Source organism: Austrofundulus limnaeus, unplaced genomic scaffold (genome assembly GCF_001266775.1).
Source record: "Austrofundulus limnaeus strain Quisiro unplaced genomic scaffold, Austrofundulus_limnaeus-1.0 Scaffold624, whole genome shotgun sequence".
Lineage (NCBI taxonomy): Eukaryota > Metazoa > Chordata > Actinopteri > Cyprinodontiformes > Rivulidae > Austrofundulus > Austrofundulus limnaeus.
The window spans coordinates 51,271-52,516 of NW_013953026.1; the positions used below are offsets into that span (position 1 = coordinate 51,271).

Genomic DNA, 1,246 nt, shown 5'->3' on the forward strand with positions numbered 1-1,246 from the left:
ACACACACACACACACACACACACACACACACACACACACATACACGAGAGTTCATGGTGAATACAATATGTGGCACTTTTAAATGAGATTTATTCAACTCCAAGACTTCAATAAAAAATCTGTAAGTCTGTCACAAAACATGGGATAATTGTAAAGTTTTGTTGGAAATGTATATCTGTATGCTATAATGTACTGTTATTAGAGTRACAGTTGTCACTTTCCTATGCAAAATGCATTAAAATACCTTGCACTGTTCTGTTTTTTAAAACAAATCTTTTGTTATTTATATGTTCTGTCTGTTTTGGTTTTCATTAGGAAAGCTTAAAAAAAAGCAGTTAACACAACAGGTATGTTTACCCCATCACAAGCTGAAAAGTGAACGTGCAGTGCAGCGTGTGTTAATTGAATTAATACCAGGTACTTTTTTCATGTTGGAATCTTGACAGGAAGTGAACAAGATGTTGACGGCTGCCTCCAGAGCTCGGCCAGGCAGTGGTCTTTTCAGAACTTTGGGAGACAACGGTGAGCTCACTAAAGGCTCCTGCCTTCGAAGCTGAACAGTCAAAGTGCAGTCACATGGTTTTTCAGCGTTCGTTTTCACACACACCTTTCATAGTCCCTGAGACATCCCGTGCCAAGCTCCTGGGGAAACCCTGCAGCATACGTCACTACAGGGGGGTTCCTCCCGCTAGAGCAGGGCTCTGCAACCTTTACGATCAAAAGACCCATTTCTGCTGATTGGCTCACAAATGTGGCCAGATCTGCAAAACAAGCTACAACTGTGACTATCAACTGCTGGTCAGTGGACCTTTTCAAGGCCTTTTCGGGAATGTTCACGGCCAGTGGAGGTGACATAAAACTAAAAATATATTGTGAACTTTATTATTTTTACACATCAGGACAAACGGAAAGACCAAATTCATATAAACAAGAAAAATAATGTATACCCAATTTAATAAAAAAAATAGTACAACTGAACTATTCAAGCATGCTTTTTTCTAAYTTTTAATAATATGTAGACTTCACATTATTTAAAGGTAATTCTGATGGATTTGAGAGGAAAGATCATAGAAAAGAAGTTGGATTATTTAAAAGGGGACCTATTATGCAAAATTCACTTTTTAAAGTTTTTTTTTTCTCAACTTTGGGTATGTACTAGAGATTGACTGATACAGGTTTTTGATGGCCGATACCGAGTTTTTAAACATCAGTCTAACCGATACGCCGATACGTGCAGCCGATATT

At 38.1% G+C, this 1,246-nt stretch overlaps 1 protein-coding gene across 1 annotated transcript in view; it reads left to right on the forward strand.

Annotated features, from left to right (window-relative positions):
• Positions 1 to 1,246, forward strand: part of micu2 (mitochondrial calcium uptake 2) — a gene marked incomplete in the record, with an annotated part of 21,605 nt that overhangs the window by 1,904 nt on the left and 18,455 nt on the right. Inside the window, 2 exon segments of the mRNA XM_014027218.1 lie at positions 317 to 348; positions 448 to 523. Of these exon segments, the coding sequence (XP_013882672.1) occupies positions 317 to 348; positions 448 to 523 (108 nt within the window).